Source organism: Dermacentor albipictus, chromosome 7, assembly GCF_038994185.2.
Source record: "Dermacentor albipictus isolate Rhodes 1998 colony chromosome 7, USDA_Dalb.pri_finalv2, whole genome shotgun sequence".
NCBI classification, from domain to species: domain Eukaryota; kingdom Metazoa; phylum Arthropoda; class Arachnida; order Ixodida; family Ixodidae; genus Dermacentor; species Dermacentor albipictus.
Window position 1 is genome coordinate 19,813,713 of NC_091827.1, and position 23,294 is coordinate 19,837,006.

The 23,294-nt window shown below is 46.8% G+C and overlaps 2 protein-coding genes across 2 annotated transcripts in view; one reads left to right on the forward strand and one right to left on the reverse strand.

Annotated features, from left to right (window-relative positions):
• Positions 1-14,941, forward strand: part of Sos (Son of sevenless) — a 57,668-nt gene extending 42,727 nt beyond the window's left edge. Inside the window, exons 15-23 of the mRNA XM_065424728.2 lie at positions 223-379; positions 1,380-1,487; positions 2,936-3,091; positions 5,137-5,319; positions 7,184-7,301; positions 8,155-8,324; positions 9,278-9,394; positions 10,505-10,724; positions 13,767-14,941. Of these exons, the coding sequence (XP_065280800.1) occupies positions 223-379; positions 1,380-1,487; positions 2,936-3,091; positions 5,137-5,319; positions 7,184-7,301; positions 8,155-8,324; positions 9,278-9,394; positions 10,505-10,724; positions 13,767-14,308 (1,771 nt within the window). The 3' untranslated portion in view covers positions 14,309-14,941. The remainder of the gene's footprint in view (positions 1-222; positions 380-1,379; positions 1,488-2,935; positions 3,092-5,136; positions 5,320-7,183; positions 7,302-8,154; positions 8,325-9,277; positions 9,395-10,504; positions 10,725-13,766) is intronic.
• Positions 14,921-23,294, reverse strand: part of BBS8 (tetratricopeptide repeat protein 8) — a 32,253-nt gene continuing 23,879 nt past the window's right edge. Inside the window, exons 8-11 of the mRNA XM_065424719.2 lie at positions 21,068-21,239; positions 15,586-15,708; positions 15,428-15,511; positions 14,921-15,057 (exon numbers count right to left, since the gene is read on the reverse strand). Coding sequence (XP_065280791.2) covers positions 14,953-15,057; positions 15,428-15,511; positions 15,586-15,708; positions 21,068-21,239 — 484 coding nt within the window. The 3' untranslated portion in view covers positions 14,921-14,952. The remainder of the gene's footprint in view (positions 15,058-15,427; positions 15,512-15,585; positions 15,709-21,067; positions 21,240-23,294) is intronic.

Consider the following 23,294-nt stretch of genomic DNA (forward strand, 5'->3'; position numbering starts at 1 on the left):
CAGGTACAGAAGAAGTAGCACAATAGGGTGTCCCGAAGTTAAAAACTGTAAGGGCTGAACCTTGGCCCAGAATTGTTGCAGTACTTATCTGAAAATTTGCAAGAATGTGTGTCTCGCATTTCTCCGAAGCGTGCATCATAGCTGCCTAGGCCAATCGCATCACTGTGTGTGTTGCAGTTACCAAAACATTTCCTCATGGTGTGTTTTGCCGTTGTGACGCAGAGTGCTGAATGTGCTACGGCACTGGGTGGACCACCACTACTACGACTTTGAGCGGGACCCCACCCTGCTTGAAAAGCTTCGTTCTTTCCTTGACCGTGTCAAGGGCAAGAACATGCGCAAGTGGGTCGAGTCCATCAACAAAGTCATCCAGCGAAGGGTCAGTGCATGGCTTTGCTTTGGCATGTTAGTGAAGCGGTTCAAGGCATTCAACGTCTGGCAGATGTTGAATAAAGCTGAATTGGATTGAATTGATTGCACCTAAACTGCTATTAACATGCCGAGGGGACAATCACTTGGAAGGCAAGGACACATTGTCACCACCCTGTCATCCTTAAACCTTTCGTTTTTTCATGGGTGTGGAGTTTTTGGAAGGAGTACTTGGTGGCGTGATTTCTTTACCAACATGTAAAGCAGGATGGGTTGGTTATTCATTCATTGTAAGCACTGTGGTGCCTGCATTTCCCATTTCTTTCGCCCTTCTGCACACATGCATGTTGCTGTTGGTGCAAGGTTAGACCCAAACAAACCTTGTACCAACTGCGACTGTGCACATTGTAAAGGCATCAAGCGGCAGGGCACCAGCCATAGATCTTCAATTGAACACATTGAATGTTAAAAACCAAATGGTGCATATTTTATTTGAATTGAATTTGCGGTGTCGCACTGGTGGATGTCGTACATTCGCATAGATAAGTATACCTCTAGTTTAACATCGCGACTTCACAATTGCAACCCGACAATATGTGAGCAAGTTCCACATTGAAATTCAGGGCTCTATGGAATCCTGTCTGCTCAAGAGGCCCAATATAAAAAAGAGAATGTTGACCAAGATGTAGAAAAAGAAACATATAGGGGAGAATTAACACGTTTCTGCTCGACTCCCGCACTAGAGCTTCAACAAGGCTTGCAGAACAGCACCGAAATGTGTTAATGTATATAAAAAAAGTTAAAATAATGAGGTAACTTCATAAAAATCAGCCACTCTGGTCACCGCACCTTCTGAAAGGCAGTTATCAACTGCAACCAGTGCCACGCACTTGTTATCTGGATGCCTTTCTGCTTAGGCTCCGTGTCAGCTACAGCATTGCGTGCGTGTGTGTGTGCATTTGTTGTGTAGGATTTTTCAAACTGTTGTGTTGTCACTTCATCGTTCGCAGAGTGAGCAGCTGGATGAACCCCGGGAGTTCACCTACAGCTATGAAAAGAGCCCGCCTCACATTGAGTGGTACCTTTGCAGCACTCCGGATAAGTTTGACATTCTGACGGTGAGCAACGGTCCACCCGGCATCACTGGGTACCTCGGAAGGCTTCACATTTGGCCACTAAATACTGTACACTGCAATCTCGCAATATTAAAGGGTCCTTTCACCGCTTCCTTCAAGGCCACAATTATTGCTCTTGATCTATTTTTAGCATGTTAAAGAAGTAAGAGCGAAAGGAGTTCCGATTGTTAACACGCACAAAGCTTCGTTATCGGTTGTAGAAGCTTCAAAATAATACAGGCAACGCGAGAGTTCTCGATTCAAATTTCTGCAGCTCTGGGCCAGTATTTTGTGGCAATGCCTTTTTTCAGATGCTAATGCCCTTCGGCACTTGTCGCGTTAGTAAGTGGCTGTCTGTGACGCTTTGCATGAATGCCAAGTACTATTTCCAAATGAAACGGAATAACAACGGACATTTGGAAGTGTTCTGGCACAGTTCTGTCTCCGTTAAACTCCAGTTTGATTTGTAGTTGCCATCTGTAGCAGAATATCCGGGCTTTCAAGGATTCATGTTCATCTTCGATACTGAGCAGAAGCAACTACAGTACTAGTCCTGCTGCTGCTTAATGCACGTTTTTAAAAATATTTGTGGAGTTATGGTACATTCAACAGGTCACTTTCAAGTGCTCTAAGGTGCTCTCGCAGTTTATTTACATTCGGCCAATAGAAATCAACGCTCGGGACGCATTCGCCTGGTTCATTCAGAGTGGCTGGGGGTGCTCCCACAATCAACCTAGGAGTGTGCAACCAAGGTCCTACAGAAACTCTTATCATGCGGCTACTCCAGTTTCTCTGGGAGCACTGAGCATTCAGCTGGGACAGCCATTCTCTGGCTTAGAGAGGGCTCTGCGTCACTGCAAACCGAGTTGGTGTATAAGAACCAGTCTAATGTACCATTAGATGCCAGAGGTAGCCTCGCCTTCTCTAACAAAAATATTTTCATTCCAAAGTAGCACCAACCACCTGTGGCCAATAACACACTTGGTTTTTGGCTACTGTAAAGCCGGTTTGTAAGGTTAAAACGCGTTGCAACTCGTGTTCTTATAATGTATCTTTCAGTGGTGTTTAAGTGCTCTTTATTGAGATCTAGTTGCTTAATTTGTTGGGATCATTTTTCTTTCTCTCTCTCTCTGGCTTGAGACTGGTTTAGTGGTAGTGTGCTTGGTCATTATCCAAGTGTACTCGTTTCTTTTGGCGTCTAAATGATATTTGCATTACAGAAAGTGTCGATGTTTTTATCACTATTAAGTTATGTTATCGCTTGTTTTCACACTTCTGATTTTTCATGTTATGCTCAAGCTGGTGATTGTGTCATGCTTTTTGCAATGTTCAAAAGTTGGGTGCTGTGGGGAGCTGGCTGTCGAGGCATACTTCCAAATTATTTGCTTGGAGATAAGGTTGCATGGAATGGCTTGGACACTGACATTGCTCTGCACTCTCTTACCTACCAGCTCCACCCAATCGAGATAGCACGGCAGCTGACTCTGTTAGAGTTTGACCTGTATCGAGCTGTGAAACCGTCCGAGCTGGTGAATGCTGCCTGGACCAAAAAGGACAAACACAAGACATCGCCAAATCTCCTCAAAATGATCCATCACTCATCTAATGTAAGTTTCTCTGTTTCCTGCACGTGCCAGGATTCCATTTCTGTGTATGAGTGAGCTAACATCCATGATGATGAATGCGCTATGACCTCAGTTACCAACATTCATGTTTTGAGTTCATACCAAATGCTAACAGGTCAAGTGATTTGATTCGACTTTTAAGTAGGATTCTCTAGGCTAGCGACCGCCAGTATCAGCGCTATGCCAACATGTGCAAAAGTTGCATTGAGCTCCCTTCTTTAATATGAGAACTAGTGCTCACGTATTTTTGGGCACATTTCATGAAACCCATTGCAACATATGCCATGCCATGCAAATGAAATTGCGAAAAAAATGTTTCCACGTTGCCTTTCTTAGTTTCTGTGGTTACAGCTTGCACAAAAGGATGTTTTAACAAAGCTTGTATGGACAAATGTTGAATAATTGTAGATGGTTAGGCAACCTTCCTAGAAGCCCTTCGATTTTAATTGCTTGCAATGAACAGTGTGGGTGTCGTGTAATGTTTGTGTGTGTACCAGTGAAGCATTCAATCGCAGGATCCGGCAATAAAACAGGTCAAAGAAAAGCACATAAGAAAGGTATAGGGGTTTTACTGACAATTCCACTGGAACAGGCCTTCACTCTGATGGAGTCCGGTCCCCGGTCTAAACATCGTTGGAAGGAACATATTATGGGAGCTTTTGGTAAAGCAACTGCTGAAATATGGCAATCAGTGAATTCTTCAGATTTTGAAGAAGACTAAACTTGGAGTCAATAGCGATAGTGATATTACGGACAAAGAAAAATACAAAAAGAAAAAGGAAATGTGTACGCACTGTGGAGACTGGAATGGCAGTCCTTGTGATATTGGGCTTGATGTGTGCCATACTAGGACCTTCCTACATGACTAGGTGTGATTCTGCGTGACATTTGGTTTTGTCACAATTCTCATGCTCACTTTTTTTTTTTCACTTTTTTTAGATGAAAAACCCCACTTTAGGGAATGTAGTGAAGCCAGCTTTCTCTAGAATTAAACAATTTACTGACTGTGTTTCGGACATTTAATTTGCCTGTTCATTCAAGCACATAGAAAGAATTGGCATTTTTGTAAATGTTTTTTCCCACATAACACAGGAGGTAAAGAGTTAAAAGATATGTGAAGTCAAACCAAATAAGTCTAGCTGCAACACAGAACAATAATTGCCTTGCTTCAGTGACAACCTCAGGCACTGCCACAATATGTTTTGCAATTTCACTCCCACTTACCTATGAAAGTTTACAAAGTGCATGCGTCTTTGGTTATAACACAGCTCTCGTAATGCACAACTTAACTAGTGAAAATTAACTGATAACCTAAAGAAACTAAGGTGAACCTTCACCAGTTTGCAAGCAGGTAGCTTCACGATCAGGTGTTTCATGAAACAGTAGGCTGTGGCTAAAAAAACTTAAGAGCTTGAAAACTTAGAAAGATACATAACTTGAAGATTAGACAAATCCATGTACTGCTAACCATCATTCCCATGGTAATTGTACAATAGTTCAACTAGAGTACCCCTTTGTAATGTTCATAAGAAATACTATGGCTGTGTTCCAATTCTGACAAAGCCAGCAAAAAAAATGACAACCTTGCGAAGTCAAGACCGAAGTCTAAAATTATGCAAGCTACTTCGTTGTTCATACAAGCTGGCAACTGAGCAGAATGGTTGCAAATATGACTGGAAGGCAGTCTGCTCACGAGAAAACATAGTCACGCTTTCCTATGCACTCGGTGTAAGCTGCATTGTTTCTTCCATAGAATCGCACACGAATAGAGCTAAAAAACTAGCGGTCACCTGCGCTTTTCATGGATTTTTCTTTTCGAAGCAAGATTGTCGAGTCACAGAAACGACTTTCAGACGTGTTCCCTTACTTGGGCTCGTTACTTGTGCCCGAAGACGGTTTTCTTAGCTGTCCATGTAGACTGCCTCCAGTACTGTCTAGAATTGGAACACACCCTAGAGGGAGACATGTGAACCAGCAGCAGGTCCTTGGCCATGGGAATAGCAGGTTGTCATTGTCGGTCCATACAGTTTTCCTTCTGGCTGGAACGGTGCATCGTGGAGACTGAGAACTACGAGGAGCGGCTGGCTGTGGTGTCCCGTATGCTGGAGGTGATGCTGGTGCTGCAGGAGCTCAACAACTTCACGGGCGTCTTTGCTGTATCCAGTGCGATGTCCAGTGCCTGTGTCCATCGGCTGGAGCACACATTCAACGTGAGTGAGCAGCAGCCTTGGGCGCAGTGCAGCGCGAGGGAAACTACAGGCAAAAGTGGCACCTCATTTTGGCCACACCTGGTGACGCACGTGTGTCATTTCGTAAATTTTACTGCAGGGTCAAGTTAGGACTTCGGAGTTGTCAAGTTTTATGGTCACTTTAATATGGTACCGTTGACTCATGAGTGACTGGGGCTTCTAAACATCTGAAGCGCAGAACAAAGTGAAAGTACAGTCGTCAACCAATTCCTAAACTCGTAGTGAGCCACGGAAATGTCCAAATAGTTGCGCAATCTGAGAAATGTTGCGTTAGAAAAAATAATTTCATTTTGTTCTTCTTCACACTAGTAACATGAACAAACTTTCGTGGTGTTGTACGTCAGTAAAATAACACAGTCAATCCCAAATGTACCGAATCTGAAGGGGACCAAGAAAGTTCAATATATAGGTAGTTCAATATATAAAGTAAACATTCTATGCAAAAAATTTCATGGGGATTTTACAGCTGTTCGGTGTACACAATAATTCATTATGGTACGTTGGTTTGATATATATGGGTTCGGCTGGATCTACGTGAAATTTTCTGATGGTTGATGCCACAGGTGCTCACCCATCATGCAGATCGATGTGCATCATTGTGACGACGAAAATTTCAGATGTCGCATGTGACCTCCACTGCAATGGCAGTGGCAGTTTAGGTTGTCTTGCATAAAATCAATCCAGAATTTCCTCGTACACCTGATATCAACCTGCTCCATCCAGTAAACACACAGACTATGGTAAGCGCATACATAATACTAGTCGTGGCATGGTTGCCCACTGACCTGAACAGTGCTTCTACAATCGTCAGCATAGCCTGTGTGCATGACAACTGACCAGCCACTTGTTTCAACATGTTGTGAACAGCAAGCTTCCCACGATGTCTAGCCACTCTGTTGTTTCTTTTCATGGTTTTGGCTAGATGGCAGCATTGCTTTAAGGACGCTTCTTCAAGCTCAGCAGTGCGGAAAGGAGGCAGTGGTAGGAAGTATATTTCCCGGTGCTTGTTATAAGGTTGAAAGAAGTTGCTTGTTACTCCGCAAAACATGTTTGCGCTTGAAGTGTATCTAAGCACTGAAGAAGTCATTGTGTTGCCTTGGCCATAAGTAGTGTTGCTCTCTGCTTTTTAATTGACTACAAGTTGAAGCAGCGACTGTAGCGCCTTCTGGTGTTGTTTACAGCTGCATCAGCTTTCGTTGCACCACTCATTGTCTCTTCTTCTCCCTGTCTATGTTGCACTGCATCATTTCTTTAGATTCCTTCAAACATCACATACACTATCTGCACTGTTGTTTAGAACATAAGATTGTATTCTCAGTTTTCACTTTAGCACAGCATCAACTATAATTTATGTTTGGCTTGATGACCTCACAGTGAACACAGCTTTTTCAGTTTTTATGTAGTTTGTATATGTTGGAAGTCGCAACTATAAGGGTTGTAGTAAAGACGAGGTTAGGGAACGTTGGGAGATGACGAGGTGTCGACGGAAGCCCTCCATGCATCGCTGGCTGATTACGAGCTTCTCCTTTTGCGGGCCTTTTTGTGTGTACTGCTCTCATATGCTACATATTGGGGGATAACCTCCAGAACACTCTCTGGGTAGGTTTCTGTCTGTTTATGAAAGTGCAAGACCCCTTTTATGCCATGTGTGTAAAATGTACTGAAAAAATTAGGTGCTTCCAGGGGTGGTAACCTTCCTGGTCGGTGTTCACGTGTGGCTCGTCACTTCTCATCTAGTAGACGTGTCCGCTCTCGCTGATCACTTCGAGTGCTGTATGGAAATCCTTTAGAGGTAGACTTCATTTTGCTGTGCTGGTTGGTGCAGAGTATCAAGTGCAACCTGAAGAAGGCACTGGATGAGGCATTCGACCTGTATTCCGACCACTGCCGCAAGTACCAGGAGAAGCTGCGATCCATTAACCCACCCTGTGTGCCCTTCCTCGGTAAGACTGGCTTCCTCAGTGGGTCATTCTGCACTTTGTGACATTTACTCGATGTACCAGGAATAGTACAGGGTGTCGGCAGTGTTGTGCATTCTGTAGTGTTTTCCCGCTCGTGTCAGTTAGGCAGCCTGGGGCTGTATTTTGTAACCATCTGTTTTAACGCGGTAGCGTTAAGGACCCCGTGTCACAAAAAAAAATTGGGTAAGTCCGGTGTCTGCATCGGCGTCCAGCATCGGACATCGTTTCGGCAAATAGATTTTCGAACCACCCTTACCCAGGCCCCCCATTTGTGGCGCAAGGAAGTCAATGAACTAATTGTATTTCTCAAGCTATAATACGTAGAAAAATCGTTAAGTACGACTTGCACACAACCTACTGACATGATAGCATCGCATTGTAATTTGAATATATGGGAAAACGTAATTCTGTTCTGCGAAAACCCAAACAAACCCCTTTTCCAGTGTTTCTACCATTCATAGATCGGCCACGGCATCCACCATTTGTGCACGCCAGCACATGGATATCTCTGAGTCCACAGAGATGCCTTGTTCCATGCCCGTTTCTTTGAAACACTTTCAAGAATGCTCTTAAGGCATTAGCATTAGAATTGTCAAAGCCCGGGAAGAAGTGTATGCAAAGCCGGTCCCACGGTGGAGGTATGCATATGTGTACATACACAGATGTGGCGAAAAAAGCTGCCTTGCTCTGTTCGTGTAGCATCAGAAATGAAAATGACCTACATGGAGAGATGCAACGCATTTGTGCCTAATATGCAAGACAAATGCCAACGCATTTATCTTGCATTCAATGCTAAATCGCCACTGATTTTTTTTTTTTTTTATTATTTTTGCAGGCATGTACCTGACAAATATTCTGCACATTGAGGAAGGCAACCTGGACTTCCTTCCCAACCACGAGGGTCTCATCAACTTCAGCAAGCGCCGCAAGGTGGCCGAGATCACCGGCGAAATCCAGCAGTATCAGAACCAGCCGTACTGCCTCACTGTCCAGCCAGAGATACGGGTATGCATGGCTGTTGAACAGAGTGCATAGACTGTGTGTGTCTATGCACTTGCTTATTACATGTGACAGTCGTAGGAGGCAGAGGCTAACTGCTGCTTATTGAAGGAGGCAGCATAGTAATACAGTGTAAAAGTGCAGCCTGACAACACTTGTATGCTTCTAATGCAGGGAAGGAATCGTGGGAACATAACCTATAGGTTGCCACATTAGTGTTGTTGACGTGATTGTACAGCTTGAAAAATAAAGAAAGGCAACTTTTAATCCAACTGCAATATTGCTGTGCTAAAGGATCCACGTGCGCTCAACTGACAGTACATGTTATTTCCTTTTGCGTTTATTGCATTCCTCACAAAGAAAGCCCCACCAGGAAAGGCTGCAAGAAATTGCACAGCATGAACATCTTGTTGAGCTTTTAAATTCTAAAGACTGTGGAAAGGTAAACGTCACAAGATGGAAGAAGGCATTGCTGATTGGGACACAGTGAGAAACGTGAATGTCCGTAACGACAGAGATCTTACAGGCAAAGGTGGAGGCGGTGGCAAACTTTTGAAGCATCGCTTGGAACAAGTTTAGACACATGCCGACTTCGACATGCCTTCAACAACTGTACTTCAGTTTGCGTTGCGGCAGAATGGGATGAAATTCTGGCCGATCTCGTAATGCGGGCATAGCGGAAATGCAATGTGCATGTTCTTTTTGCACTCATGTGGCTTTTCTTTTTTGGAGATGACATTCAAGGAAAGTTCTTAAATTTTTCTGATCATCCAAATTTGGGAGTCGGCCTAGAGTTGAGGCCGGCCTGCATTTGAATAAATATGGTACCTGTCTAAAAAACAAAGCTCGAATTTCTGGGTCAAATCTTTATGGTGCAAAAATGCTTCACAACAGAATGTGTGCGAATGCACACTAGGGATGGAATGGGCAATGACCTCCGTTTTTCTCCCATGTGTCAGCAATTCCTGGAGAACCTAAACCCGCAGGAAGATATGACGGAGAAGGAGTTCACCGACTACCTGTACAGCAAGTCACTGGAGATAGAGCCCAGAGGGTGCAAGCAGCCTCCCAAATTTGTGAGTGTCCTGTCATTTCTAAAAGCATGGTGAAGTGGCAACATCCAGGGCCTTGTAGAGCTGTGGCATTTCAGGTCAGGCCAAATTGGCATCATGTTGTCCATATACCCTCTTGACAATTGCACTGTATTTGTGATCATTGCAAAACAGAACTACACTCCTGAGTTATGAATGCAGGTGCACATTTTTATCTTTACAGCTGCGCATCTTTGTCGTAATGCTAGTTGTGGTTATGGCCTGAACAGACAGCATGAACACTTCGATGATTGCGTCTGTGTTCCCTCCAGCCTTGATGCCTTCAGGTAGCATAAGATGATCTGTGTCTATTTACCAGCTGCTTGCTCCTAAATTCATGTAGTGCTACATGACACTACATTTAAGTATCTGCCACCACGGCCATGAGTAATTCTGGCTAGCACTTCCAGGGCTGGATCTATTACTCGTACTCTAACACTTCAGAAAGTGGATGGGAGGATAGCCACTGCTGTAGCTCAGTTGGTAGAGCATCGCATGTGTAATGTGGAACATCTTGGTTTGGCGCCCACCATCGGCAGGTTATCTTTTCAGCTGTCCAAACGTAAATGTGCCCGCATCAAACATGGGTGCACCTATGCCATGAAGCTATGGAGTCCCTAAGTTGCCTACTAGGCAAAGTCCCCACTTCTGTAGGGGACCTGTGGTGTCTGGCTTTGAAGCCTTCAAAAAAAAAGGGGGGCTTGAGTAGAACACATGGATGGAACCCTTGAAAGAAGGCCAATGAGATGCTACGAAGTGAAGGGTAGCTGCCATTTTTTGGCAAGTCCACCAGTTAACTTGACTCAAGAGCTGTGCTATCTACTGCTAGAAGCCAGTGCTTCAGTCATGCTTGCAACCTATGATCCACTAAAGAGGATTTTGTCATCCCCTGATCTCCAAGTGCTGGAACGTGTAAAGTGAGAAAACATATTTACCAGGCCTAGAAGTGAGGTGTTGCCATTTCACTGACTTAGTCTCTAGCCTTCGTCTCATTTTTCCTTCTTGCTCTACTTCTCTAAGTTAAAGCCATTTGGAACAGGCCACTCCTGGCTTTCGCTACCATTGTATGATTGGTACGCCTGACTCTCCTTGCAGCCACGCAAGTGGCCTGACGTGCCACTCAAGTCACCGGGAATCAAGCCACGGTTGACACGATCGGCAGGCAGCCACCAGGTGCTGCCCAGCTGGGGAGGCGCACCCCCTGCCTCCGAAGGGGAGGATGCCACGCCTCCGACCAGCCCCTCCACCCCGCTGACCCCCCCCTACATCCAGCACAGCGACTCCAGTGTGTTTGCACCCGTTCTGATTGGTGCTGGTGAGTGCACGCTCACCGTTGTTGTGCATGCACTGCATTTTTCGTTTTCGCTTATGGTGCATTCCTGGCACCTGCCCTTTAATTTACTTCAGCGCAACAAAGACGAGAGACGGTGGAACCACAGGACTAGACTGTCCATTGTCGCTGGTCCTTTCATTACACTACGGAAGTACACAGGAATGTCCATATTCCCACCGTGTTAATAGGAAATGGTGGCACAATAACTTGCTCGCATCCAAGCTGATATGGTTGGAGGTTGTAATGGTTGGAACAAATATTATGCAACATCACATGTACATCTACCACAAAAAATCTTTCGTTTTTGCATCACCTTCCTCCAAACTTGTTCTCTGTACTAAGGCTGCATGGGCCACATACAAGGATATTAACACACATGTACTGTCCATCGACGAAAAATATATAAGCTCTTATTAGGCATACATAACAGTGTCAGCCTCGAGTGGTTCCTTAAAAGCCTGCAAGGATTTCTATATGGAATCTTCAATTGTTGCTGGAGCTTTCACAGGAATACCTAAGTTTACGTGAAAAGCAGTATAAACTTTGAGAAGACAATGGTTGCTACAGTGCCATTGTCCCTCTAAGGTCCATTGCAAGTCTGTGCAGGTATAAAGATTTTACCACACAATACGTGTGCTCTCACCTGCATGTATGCAAGGTTTACTTAATTCATACAGGGTTTGACCTCGTTCTCTCGTGACTGTGATTGAAAATCACTTGCACATGCACGAGACGTGGACTGATTTGAGCAGCGAGTCTAGGAAGCTTTTACACAAAGCTTTGTCAAATTCGGAGGCTTTCACGAGACGGTAAGACCCAGCAGTTTTTTGTGCAAGCGCGCGTATCTTGTCTAATAGTGAGGGGGGAGGAGCAACGGCGGTCGTGGAGGAGAGGAGCACTCCCTGATTGGTCTTCGCCTGCGTCATGCATGAGCATCAACTACTGACTGCAGGGACAGCATCATGAATAGATTTAGCTAATGAGTGTGCCTCTGTTGAGCACACTTTCATAGCTGCACTCTTTCCTACCTGTGTGCAAACTGACATTTCATCCACACACAGACCAAGTGCCCCAATATACGACACCTGAATCAGCCATATATAGTAATGTACTTTGTGTGTGGTATATACCGTATTTACTTGCGTAATGATCGCACTTTTTTCGCCAGAAAAATTGACGCAAATTCAGGGGTGCGATCATTACGCGGGTTAAATTTCCCACGAAAAAAAATTTTTTTGTCCCGCGTTTGCTGCGGGATGCAGGTGCGGGACACCAAAACAAACATGGCGGCCGGCGGAGCAAGCCGAACGCGCCGAACGCGATTTTTTTTTCTTCTCGTGAGTACATTACGTGCATTGAAACAGTTTCTTCCGTATCAGTGATGAATAATATCGTTAACATCGGCAAGTTTGCGGCAATAACGTAGCCATGTCCACTTTGAGGGGACAGAAACAGATGGGCGCACTTAGCTGCCAGTGACAGAAACGCATGGCCGGTGTGCTGCGGAATCTGCGGCACCGGTTTCACTACTGTCCTAACACGGCACGTTTCCGCTAAGGGTGGGCGAATATCTTAGCTGTGTTACAAGCGTTGGCGTATGAATAGGGTACACTTTTAACGTATCGGTGTAAACGTGGCTATTATCATTGCCGCGCGCGATTTGTTGTGTGCTCACAAGTGCTGATGAAAAGAATCGAAACGCGCCTCTTTTGTTTTTGTTGACCACAACTATTATAAAGCCTACCCATAATAAAGACAGGTTTGGTAGTACCTCTTTTTGTCATGGAATTGCGGAAAGTGATGAAAGTAATGAAATGAGGCATCCACTTAAGAATGTTTGGTGCGTGCAGGCGAGTCGTTCGCGTAGCATTCGACAGATGGTAAGCGCGATCATTGTTAGCTAGACTTGGAACACCACATATCGCTGCGGCAAGTTCGGGGTGCGATCATTACACGGGAAATATAAAAAATTGAATTTTGACGACAAAATTCAGGGGTGCGATCATTACGCGAGTGCGATCATTATGCGAGTAAATACGGTAACTGTAGTAGATGATGACCAGCAACTGCGACACTCGCATGCAATGAGCAAAGCCTCATAATGACTCATTTTCGCCGAGGCTGTCCATCTGCTGTGTTGTGGTATTCTCTAGTCAAGGTACCCTCTGTGACAGCTGCACCAGTAGCTAGGTCATGTAATGTTAGAGGAGGTTAAGTTCCAAACTCACTTGTTAGCTAAAGTGCATCCTACCATTCTGGTGTGTATTCTGGCAAAGAGCGTCATAGCAGTTCTCTATGCAATTAACTTTTCTGTCCACAACTTCAGTGCCGCAGCTTTAAAGGTTCCGATATTTAGCCAATGGATGCAGAACCATGTATTGAGACATATTTTTTGCTGACAATGATGCATTTTAGCTGTGTTATCAAAACTTAACAAATCTAATGGCAAAAACAGTGAACCTCTAATTAGCTTATAGCAGATCTCAACACCAAGACCAGTGCCTAACCAGATACAGTTGTAAGCAACTAGGCATCGTCAAGCAAGCACCCGCTGAACGTAAATTGCGGTGCCGGCATTCACTCTGTCTTGCAGTCCCCACAGTAACAAGAATCAAGGACTTTTGATAACACAGCTGTAGCAACTATTTGCATATATTTTGCAAAAGTTTGCAAAGGGGGATTCACGTACAGCATGTGTTCTGCTCTTGCTTGCCATTGACTGCTACAGCTAGCACATGAGACATCATAGCTCGCCACCAGGACTGCACCACTTTCTTGCTACACGCTTCATACATTTCGGGTTGCTAACTTGTTGTTGAGGTGCCACTAATAAAGGAGAAGGGATAAAATATTGCTCATTATTTTGACAAATTTGGTGTTGTGAAATTCATAGTACTGAAGTATTTCTACATTGATAAAGGAATATGCTTTTGGCTGGGTGAATGCTTTCAAACCTTCAATAATTATCAAGTTTAAATTATTATTATTAGGCCACTCAACCGAGATTCACAATTCTTTTTACAGCCTTGTCACCTGCAACAACACCGTCTGTGCCGCCGTCCCACCCACCTCCGCCACCCCCGCCATCCAACTTGCCACCCCTGCTGCCGCCACCACCGCTGCCCCCACCGCTGCCTCCACGCAAGAAGCGCGACTCTTCCACTTCTTCGTGCGACCCTTCATCACCTACAGGAACAGCCTTCTTCTCCGATGTTCCTGACCAGGCCCCACCACTGTTACCTCCACGTGATGGCCCACCACAGAGGGACGTGTCTCCGCCGCCACCACCTCTTCCCCCGAGGCGGGACGGCGGCTGGACCCTGCCGAGGACACCGCCCCGTACCATGCCGCTGGACCAGCACCAGCCACAGCGGACTTTGTCTCGCCGAAACTCTGCCCACAATGGGGACCTGGCAGCACTGCTGGTGCCAGGGCCGTTGCCTCGCCGAGACATGCCAACTGCCCTGTCCCCGCCTCCACTCAGGCCGCCACCCTCAAGTACCCCTCAGCTGCCCCCGAAGACGCACAGGCAGCCGCAATTGGTGGTCAACCACAACAGCAGGTAGCCCCCGCCATCGCCACGGGACGGATGGTCAAGCTCTGCTGATGTGTACTTTTGTTCCTGAAAGCAAAGATAGTGGTACGCAAGTCAGGCCCTGGTAATTTGAGCTGGAATGAAGTGACAGGCCGAGCAAAAGGAGCCAAGAGGCATTGGCAAAACGAACTGGTCATCACTCTGTGGCAACGTCGGAAAGCCAGAATTTAAAAAGGCCCCCTGTGATTCTGTGCCTCCAGATCCCTTCACTTGGCCCACAGCTGAGCCTGTAGAAAGTCGGGCCCCAGAGGCAGGCCCGCAGGCACGGACCCGACTTCTGCTGAGACTACGCTATTACTTGGGGGAGGCTGTCCTCATTTAAGAGGCCCACTCTGTCTGGACTACAGCGACGTGTAATGAAATGGTCCCCGAGTCTTCGACCAACGGGACGAGCAGCGCCTTGCCATTGCAGCAAAAGACGTGTACATAGACCAGTGCCTGTGGACGGCAGGACCGGCAGGCGGGCATTCATTTGTGATTTTTCTTTTCCCTCGTTGTTGTTGTTATTACCCGAGTGTTGGGTGGGACACTGTATTTTCTTTATTGTGCTTGCCACACTAGAACAAGGTAATTTATTTGCCCAATAAAAATGCAGTGGCGGCTTGCCGGTCTCTCTCAGTGGCTCTGGAAAAACGCCTGCACCTTCTGTAGGAGATCTGCACTGGATGCGTGCTGGCTGCACTTGCTTGCAGCACGAGCACAGCCTTGGAGGTCTCCCATCTGCAAGAGTTAAGGTCAACAGTACCGTCCGTCAATGTCCATGCAGTGGAGATGTCCATTTCGTCTGCTGCTGAAGTTTTGATCGGCTGGGCTGTGGTACATGTCAGAAAGAAATGGGCGCCAGCAGCCAATCAGAATTTCGGCAGCGGACGAAATGGACATGCCCACTAGGTGGACACCGAAGGAATACCCTCCTTAGAGCCACTGCACTTTATACACCTCTCATCCCCCCCTTGGTATTAGGCTCGCTTTAGTGTCCTGTTGTGCTGACCCGCGAAGGCACAGCTTCGGTCGCTGTACGGTGCTGGGGCGACCCACAGGACAGTCTGTGATGCTTGTTGCCACTCTTGCGTGAATCGCATTTGCTCACCTGTTCAAGCACGAGCGCGCGGTTGTATTGAGCCTCGCACAGTTCCGGTGCCATTTCGCCGGCCGTGACGAAGTAGGATGCCGCCTGCGAGCAACGAGTACCGGGATATAGGGTTTAAGCTTGGAGCGCCCAACAGCGCCATGCCGCATGCACATCACCTGGTCAACGTTGCCGCTGGTGAGCTCGAGGACGCCAAGGTTGTTGTACGACTCCGCGTGGCAGTTGTCATAGACCAGTGCCAGGCGAAAGGCGCGGGTCGCCAACGTCTTGTCTCCGGAGCTCTGTGAGAGGATGTGGCCTAATTGTAATGTGAACATTTCTGCTGATTCCACTTCCCTCAGTAACTGCAGTACCGTGTCCGAGGCCGTGAAGACACATACATATATATACGTCTGGCTAAATTGCCAACAGTAGCCCACCTCGACAGGGCAACTCGCCGCGACAGCTCAGTGGCTTCGGCCTAAGAGAAAGCTACGGCATTGTGCCATAGAATAAAGAGTGCTGCTGAGGTCGCAGGATCGGCTAGCTGCGGCTGTAGCTGCATTTTGGTAAAGGCGAAATGCAGAGACCCTCGTGCACTTAGATTAGGTCGCACATTATAGGACACTGGGTGTCAAAATTCATAATCAAATAGTGGTTTTGGTGCGTAAAACCCTCGTATTTTTAGCATATAATGGCGGAGGGAAAACAGCAAGGAAGTGTTAGGGGTCGGGGAGGAGGGGGCAGAGTATGATATTGAAAGCGCAATCCAGCTGCGCCTGTGTATAAGGAATCGGCACCTCGGCGTAACTGTACCCACCATCTCTGTCCAAGAAATGTGGTTAATAATAAAGGGAAACAGACATCCACCCGTTCGTAGCAATTGCATAAAGGAAACCCACACGGGTTCCTCGAAAGAGAAGCATCGCAGCTGAACAAAAATTCGTCCTGGTCCGGGACGAACGCGGGACCACCGCTTTTCCGGGGCAGCCGCTCCACCATCCGAGATAACCAGGCGGCTAGCAGTCGGCGGGGCGACATGGGGCGAAGTCGAATTTGTCGACTACTCGAAGCAGAGGCAAGGATTTGACGTAGTGGTTCCGCGGAAACCCGCTAGGTGGAGAGAAGCAAACAATAAAGGGAAATCGGACATCCAGCCGTTCGTATACCAATTATTTGCTTCTCTCCACCTTGCGGGTTTCCGCAGAACCATTACGCCAAGAAATGCGGTTAGTTGGCGCGAGACGCGGACGTAGATCGCCATTTTTTTCAAGAGTGTTCAGCCATGCAGCGACTGCAGTTCCTGTTGACACGATGTGCCGGGGTACGTGGAAGACGTAAGGAGGAACACGGAGCACAGATGGAACGATAAAAGGTGTCATGTCATCGTCTTCGTGTCCCACAGGTGCGTACTTGGCGTCACATTGCGTAAGGCAGTTTGGTCCGTATGTATACATACTGGCCCCTAATATACATAGTCTGCCTCCTGCTCGGAACCTCGTTCGCTTCGCGCCATGAAACTAAAAAACATCAGTGCGGAACAAGGTCGTCATAAAGTGCATAGTCTCCACCATAGCCACCTGTATGCATCCACGGTGTCCTTTTTCTGTCACGCGGACGATGTTTGTGCGCTACAGGGCACTACGAACACCTGTTAAGTGCGCTGACAGCGAGCATGCCAATCTTGTATGACGCTAAACAAGGACGACTGCGCCATTTGGCGTTTTTTTTTCGTTTTTTTCTAGTCACGTCTTGTCCATGTGTATTGTCACGATCGTCAGTGCAGAGCAGCCATTTTCTTTGCAGCTTATTCGTGTTACTTTCAGGTGAGCACCAGTGGCGTAGCTAGGTCGTCTGGCACCCGGGGCCCATAGGTCTTCTGTCACCCTCCTCCCCCCCAGGTTTAGTCGAGGAAGGCAAAGATATCAACAATTTCCGGGTGTCTTCGGATGCCGATTTTCATGAAACTTGTTGCACTTGAGAGAGAAAGTTGAATTATAGTGACCGTCGGGAGCGGAATTTCGATTTATGGCTTGAATTTTGTTAAAAAGATTTTCAAATATTCGACCGTTTGAAAAGATAGAAGCACCAAGTTTACAAATTCATAGCTCTGCACCAAGAACAGATATCGTGGTTCTGTAAACGGCATCCATTCGATCATTCAAAGCGGACAAATTTGACATGTAATTTTACATATTACGTGAATTTGTTGGAAATATGGAAATACATTTTTTAAAGAACCGGTTCTTTAAAAAATGTATTTTCATATTACTATATTATTTATATTCATATGTAACATATCAATTTTGTCCGATTTAGATGTACTATTAGAATTGTATTATCATTTTTCCTTGTTGGGTTACAGAGTTGTAAACTTGATAGTTTCGTTTTCGAAATTTTATTTATTTTTGCCAATCTTTAATAAAACATTGACAACGTAACTCAAAAATTCGGAACGAACAGTCACTAGATTTTAAGTTTTTCTTTTAAATGCAACAAACCTCGTCAAATTTGGTTCTGTGGTTGCCGAGCAAAATGAATTCTCCTTTTACATGCTTTTATATACCTCGGGTGCTCCTATAGACCAGAACACGCTAGTCTCGCACCCGGGTTGCCCGGTCGACCGGCGCCGTTTTGTACTGGGCTGCCAAAGTGTGTTCGCTGGCGACTAGTAGACATGGCAAGCGCAAGCTCTAGGGCTCCAAAGTGCGGAAATGTGCCCGTTCACACGGATCCATAGTAGAAGAAGTCATCTGGGCATCATTGCGTCGTGTTTGGATGCCAAAACAACCAGCGGAAAAGGAGCAGGTCGCTTAGCGCTGTTTGCGAAGAGCACAACACACGTAGGAAATCGTGCCGGTGCGGTGTTTTCAGCCTGCGCCGATTTCCATCCGCAACGAAGAATGCCAAGCTGCGCCACCGGTGCATAGCTGCAGTGAATAGGAAGAACTACCAACCCAGTGAAAATGCACGAGTGAGTATTCGATCTGTGTATATTTTGGTGCCACGTTCAACTTTGCGCCCTACGAACGTAATACGTGTAACACGCAGGTTTGCTCCGAGCACTTTCTGGGCAACAAGCCTACAGAGCAGAATCCCGCGCCGGTGCTTCGCCTTGACTATAACAAAAAGGCAAGCCTTTTCGTGTTTTCATTCAGGCAGAGCTCCCGACGGTCAAGCGGAACAGTTGAGTTTGCGGTTAGCGATACTTGCAGCTGGTGCACGGAATGACCATTAAGCGTGAACGACAAGTTGTAGGCCTTGCTGGTGAGCGTTATTGCTAATGAAAGTAAACCGAAGTCTGCTCGTCACGTAACATGCGTCCACAAAAACGTAAACGACGACTACTCGTCGCCGAAGGTGTTCTTGCAGCGCACCTACCTTTACGAGCTGGTGTTGCAGGTGTCATTCGTAACGAATTCATTTGAGCCTCCTGAGCTTTAAACTGCGTGCGGGCTGTTATGCGGGGCAAAGCGCAAAATATTTCCCTTCATATGGCGAGGAAAATAAGGTGCTTAATTATTCTTGTATTTTGTAACAAAATTTTGATCGTTCTCACTAGTTTTTTTTTTACTGTTTTCTTTTCTAAGGGAGCGCCAACAATCCGATGGCCTCGCACAAGCGAAACAGGTCTGGTACCAGGTAGCTGCAGTTGGTGGGGCTAATTTCTTGGAATGCAGGTGCGGTTGTTGTCTTACCAAAGGGGTCCTGATGATGCAGCTTTAAGTAGGGATGGTAATTTTACGTGCCCTGTCATGGTTTGTGCAACTGTACAACACCTGCATCTGTCATGCTCGCCTTGTTATACGGGCTCTGAATGCACATGTAGTTGAACATTATAACTACTGTAGTACCTCATTTTCCAATGAGTGCAGGTTTAGCATCATATGCTGCTTGTTCGAGTGCTGTACGCTTTTGTTCTGAATGTTGTACTCTTAAGTGGTTGCAGGATACAATTGGCCTGGTGTATTTTCTATTTCATTTTGAGAGGACTTTATATCTTCGCAACAGTGATGGCATGGGAAAGAACTACAGCCCTTCTTACTATAACATCTATTTTGTTTTCAATGTGCAGGTGGTGAAGGGCAGGCGTCTGCTAACCAGGCAGTCAAACGAACTCGCCAGTTGGTTGCCAAACGCGGCCAACTCAGTAGAGACCATGACAAACAAGACCAAACTGAAAGTGCAGATGACAGTGTTCTGCGTGCTTTCATAATATATGGCACCAACACAGTGCTGTAAATTCCTTCACAGGTTACGTGCCAAAAAGCTCACACGTACTCTAGCATATAGCGCGCGGTTTGTACAAACGTAATAGCGTACCTACCCGATGTATTCGCTTCTGCAGTCTGCACAGCACGCAGTGTGGCCATTGCGGACTTGCATGAGGTCTTGAAGTTTGATTGAATCCAGACAGCGAAAATGACAGGTTAGAAAAAACGCGAAACACGCCTTCCGCCCAGCTAAAAAGCCCAAGTTTCGCTTTCGCGCCTGGTCGCATCTCCCGGCGTGGCAGCCCAGGCCTGCTACTTCGCGGCGCTTGGGATAGATGGCGCGACCGGCGCTCATCAATATGGCGGCGCCCTTTGAATTCACGGTGTTCTGGTGTATATAAAGTGCGTTGTTGCTCATGTTTCCAATCACCTATGGTTACTATCTTTTCAACGCATGTAAATCTATTTACATGCTTGAGATGTCTTAAGGGTGCAGATTGGTCTATATATAACTCAACATCCGAATTGGTGCGAGTTATACAGAAAGCACTCTTAGATGTGCAAATTGGTTTACAGTTAATTTAGCTGCCCTTAAAAAAGAGTAAAAAATCTTGCATATATAAGAATCGATGTTCGACAGCTTTTTCCCCTAAGTGTGTGTGTGTGTGTGTGTGTGTGTGTGTGTGTGTGTGTGTGTGTGTGTGTGTGTGTTACACAATCGAGGTTATCCTTGAATTATAGAACTGAAGTTAACGTTCCAGCTAACGTTAGGCAAGCTACTGAAAAGTAAATAATGAACGCTTTAAAAGACACGGTTAAAAAATTAAATTATGGAGTTTTACGTGCCAAAACCGCGATCTGATAATGAGGCACGCCGTATAGTGTGGGCCTCCGGAGATTTGGACCGCCTGGCGTTCTTTAATAACGTGCACCGAAATGTAAGTACCCGGGTGTTTTCGCAAATTTCGCGCCTAACGAAATGCTGCCGGCGTGGCCGGGATTCTGTAGCCATCATCAAGCAACCACGGCGGGTTTAAAAGACGCGTTGCCAGATAGACTTTAAAACCTACCGCGTTCGGTCTTCAGACCTCTTGCAACTTAACATCGCATTTCTTACAATCGTATATTGCACCGTGAGTCTGTCTGTCTGTACGTCTGTATGTACGTCCGTCCGTCTGTGTGTGTGTACGTCTGTCCGTCTGTATGTACGTACGTCTGTCCGTCTGTCTGTACGTACGTCTGTATGTCCGTCCGTCCGTCTGTGTGTATGTACGTCTGTCTGTCTGTACGTCTGTCTGTCTGTGTGTATGTACGTCTGTGTGTGTGTCTTTCTGTCTGTTTGTCTCTTTCTTTTTCTTACAGCTTTGCTAATCTTAGGTGCCGGCGCTTGTGCATGGTATACGGATGATCTCGGGAGGGAAGGCGCATGTGCTTGCGACGTACTGACCAGTGCGACGAGCCCCAGGTTGTACCAGACGTCGGCGAGCAGCTGGTCCTCGGCCAGGGCCAGCGCCCGGTCGAAGCACGTGAGCGCCATGTCGTATTGCTGCGCGTAGAAGCAGCACAGAGCCAGGTTGTTGTACAGCTCGGCCGTCGGCATGCCCAGCTGCAGCAGGCGTCTGCGTGTTTCGAACAGGGGCCATGTGCGGTTCATTGACGTCACATCTGTCTCAGCGTGCGCAGCAGAACGCTAGCGGCTGCCTGTGAATGGCGAAACAATAGAGAAGTAATGCGATTCGAATTGCTGGCTCATTGGCCTTTAGCCTGCCATTTGTTAAAGCCTCTTCGTTATCTCAATGCATGTGTATATAGATCGAGCTACTGCCATGGAATGACGGCTTGGCAGGGTTCGAACCTTGAACCGAGATGAATTTTTCTGGACACGGTACGAGCTGATTCGGCTTCATTTGGTTGGTGGAGATATGTGGTGCATAGTTCACATTCTGGAAGACCAGTGCAAATGAGACGAAACACAACGGGGGATAAAAGGGGGGAGGGGGATTGCGGCAGAACCCATACCACGATGACTGCTGACGCTAATGCATTAGCACTGAATCAATATAGCGACACAGCGTATTGCACACCGTCAAAACGAGGTATATGTATGAGGCGTGTACTGCAGTGGGACTCCTCTTTTCCGCCGCCGGGTGGGTGGATGGATGGACGCTATGAGCGTCCCCTCTAAAACGGGGCGGCTGGTTGCGCTACGAAGTTTTGAGAGCGATAGCTCTACTGTTCCAGGTACAAAACCTAGAAAACGCCTAGTTCCGTAAATCTGACCTTCAAGCTCAGCCAATGTCAAACCTAACCTTCGCCTTCCTAACGAACAGCGGTTTGCACAAAGTCAGTATTTCGTGCCGCCACCGCCAGAGGCGCTGGCTGCATCCAAGTTCACTGTACAGTTCATTTGTTATAGCTTCTTCGTTTGCTCACTGCATGTATAGACCGAGCGACTGGAAAGCGAGGGAACCTCGCTTTCCGCATTCTTAGTGGCACACACCACGTGACACAGGTTGGCGAGCTAGAGGTTAAGTGAAGAGCGACACATACCCAGTACATTCGTGGCACAGCTCGCTAAAGCGTTAATAGATGCATTCGTTAAGTGGAGCAAAGTGATGAAAAGTATTTTACATATGCAGCGCGAAGGACGGGACGGCGAAGAAGGCGGCGCGGTTTCATCTTTCGCATTGCATATGTTAGATGTGAATTCAAATTAACTTGCCGAGAAAGACAGTGCAGATGACGAGCACTGCATGGAGGCAGCGTACCTCGTGAGCGAAGCGAAACACTTATTTTGCGAGACGGTTTAGGCTTGTCGGCCCGCGGTGCATGCGGGCGTTGGGCTGAGGCTGGCTTTGGGTCAGTCCGCCTGCGTAGTGACCGGTTGCCTGTGCCCTCTGCTTTATGACGTCACGCTACTAGGCCCGAAATTTCCATTGCCAAGCTAGGCGAGACGAAAGCGCTGACGTCAAAATTATAGCGCGGCCCACTTGGGAACATCCCCACTAGACTCTATGGCAGTTGGGCCAGGTAGCATGACGTCATGGACTCGGAGTGCACAGGTGGTTTAACGGACTAAATACGTACGCTTACCAAAGCGCACGTGAACACAGTTAAGCCGGACTGAACCCTAGGGTGCGAATTTAAATTTTTAGCGACATCTCGGTGTCCGCCGTTGAGTATGAGTAAAGATCGAGTTCCGTTTCTCCTTCTGGCCGACAACTTTCTTCGGACAAAATTAGAGACTCCTAGAGACATTAGAGACATCGACTGGAATCCAGGCTTGGGAGCAAGCCTGTCACGTGACAAGCGCACAACCGAGGCATGTCCATGGCCAAGAATGCTGCGATTTGCATCACACACCATCAGCACCACGTCCCACGACGGTCTTTCGTCATGTTGTTTCCTTTTATTTTATTTTAGTCTCACCTTCGCTGAGTGGTCCGGACCACGGTGAAAAGTTCTTACTCCCTGGTTCGGACCGAGGGACCAACGTTGTTTAAGAGTGCTCGAAGTTTGTCTTCCAGGCTCGTCCCACTGGTGTCCCACTGTTTTCTGCGGCGTACGTCCCATAAAATCACCCGCAACCTTCTCGCTCATACCAGGGTATATTAAAGGACTCTGCTCGTACTGAGGGCAACGAATTAAGCCGGCCGTACGGGCGTCTCCGTTTC